The 2,108-nt window shown below is 48.0% G+C and overlaps 1 protein-coding gene across 1 annotated transcript; it reads right to left on the reverse strand.

The window, feature by feature from the left end:
- Positions 1-221: 221 nt before the first annotated feature.
- PPTG_06344 (hypothetical protein) lies at positions 222-1,220 on the reverse strand (the record flags this gene model as incomplete). Its single annotated transcript, XM_008900244.1, has 3 exons — positions 222-386; positions 428-757; positions 819-1,220. 3 exons carry the CDS (start codon positions 1,218-1,220, stop codon positions 222-224), a joined length of 897 nt encoding a protein of 298 aa, XP_008898492.1.
- Between the last annotated feature and the right edge of the window lie 888 nt (positions 1,221-2,108).

Below are 2,108 nucleotides of genomic sequence, written 5' to 3' on the forward strand. Positions count from 1 at the left end.
GCTTGTACGATGGCGCGCTTGCCTTCAAAATCGGCTACACAAATGAGAAAGAGGACGTCATTATCATGCGTGGGAGAGCACATATCGACCTCTTTGTGTGAGTAATTCCGTACCCTTCCTTTTACGTAGAGCTCGACGGTGTACTCAGAAGCGTTTACCGGGGCCGGGAGATACCTGAACAAACGCACTGGAGGTCAGTATCATATTTCACCCCACTCGTCTCAAGTATACATACTTGTAGACTGGTTGGCCGTAGTAGTGTCCCTGCAACATGTTTTGCAACTCGACAATAGGCTCCCAAATGACGTCGCGAGTGCGCGAGTGGCATACTCAACCGAGCGAGGAAAGATGTGGGTAGCCACAAAGTTCATCGCTGTCTCCATACCCTGCAATAAAGTCGTCATTAAAACATCCAACCTCAACCAACCGCATCTTCTAGTGCCTGATCGAGATAAATCGCTGCAATTAGTGATTCCACGGCGCCTGCAGCAATGGTAGTTCGTCCTTTGACAACAAGCGGTGCACCACTAGCCTCACTGAATCCCGGCGGCCAAAGCAGTAGATCTGTAATGCTCAAATCCGCACTGATCTTCGAAAGTGTGTCGTTATTCACCAGCGCCGACTTAGCACGTGATAGCTGGCCTTCTTGGTGTCGTGGCAGCATCTGATACACGTATCCCGCCACTGCAGCACCCAGCAACGAGTCTCCTAGAAATTCCAGACTGCGGTTCGACAGTCGCACCACACGGAACGTCTTCTGGTACCGGATTGAGAGGCAAGCATCCATGATGAGTCAGCGCACTCTTCAGTAGTGTCACATCCTGGAATTTGACGCCAATGCGCTCCTGTAGATTCTCGAGTCCAGCTTTCCAGCCTTTCGGGGTTGGACCTCTTTCGAAGTGTTCCGGTTTGATCAACTGCCAGTCCGGGGTGTTTTTCGGGTACATCAACTGTTGCACTGCGTCGATCTGGTTGGTGATAACGTCTCCTTCCAAGTGGCTGCGCTCTAGCTTTGGTGGTTGGTTGGGATCAGCTGGCGTTTGGCCTTTGCGCCGATTAGCATCGCTTCTAGCATCGTTCTCGGCCGCTAGAGCGGCTGCAACAGCGTCGGCAACTGCCTGTGGGCTTCGGAATCCATCTGGAAGAGAACTACGAGAAGAATTTGTTCGTACGTTTTCTCTAGCGTTCACAGCTCCGACGGTCAACGTCTTGCTGGCCATGACTGACAATGACCTTCTGGGCGGTGAACATGTAGCGAAAAATTAAACTCAGTTCTTTAAAATAAAGTTTAGAGAAACATCAGAGGTTCGATAGCTCGATAGCTCGATAGCTCGAAGGCATATTAATACTAAAATGCTAGTTTGAACTCGAAAACGTCGGGTTCAAAATATAATGACTTTGTTAGAGGCACTGAGTGGACTGCATATAGCCGATCCATCCGGTACCCGGTGGGTGTTCCTATAGGCACTCGATAGCCTCCAGATACAAATTGGCACTGAGAAGGGTACTATCGCCAGCATAAAGTTGTATTCAACAAACTTAGAAGGTTCGCTGATGCGATGTGAAAATATCTGGGTTGAGACCACGGAACGAATAGTCGGCGTGAGTGCGTATTAGTCGATCGAGTCGTTGTCGCCACTGCAGCGCGCACCAGTAATTACAACGGAAATGTTGGTGTCGGAATAAATGCTATCAACGCTTTGCAGGGATGGCAAAAGAAAGCCCAAAAACTTTGTAATTCTCTTAGCTTAGCTAAGAGCATAACGCTCATTCGCGCACATCGACTTTTTTTTATGGCTGACTGTTCGCTTCCGAAAAGATCTTCAAAAAAACTATGGACTAAAGTATTGATTTCTGTTTAAATGGACGATCCCAAAGTGTCCCGTTTTTTTTGGCTGTTTTTTACATCCTAGGTCATGCCGTTTGGCGGATGCTAAATTTCGACTCAGGAGTGATGGTTTTAGAGATATAAGGCGATGCGCACTGGTGTTCAGAGTGAATGTGAAAGAGTGGACGCCTGCCATACCAAAATTTATCCGACTTCCGACGTTTCCGACGCTGTGTGTGGATTTGTATGTAATACAAAAGCAAGTATATTAACAGAAGAA

The sequence above is a fragment of the Phytophthora parasitica genome, assembly GCF_000247585.1.
Source record: "Phytophthora parasitica INRA-310 unplaced genomic scaffold supercont2.9, whole genome shotgun sequence".
Lineage (NCBI taxonomy): Eukaryota > Oomycota > Peronosporomycetes > Peronosporales > Peronosporaceae > Phytophthora > Phytophthora nicotianae.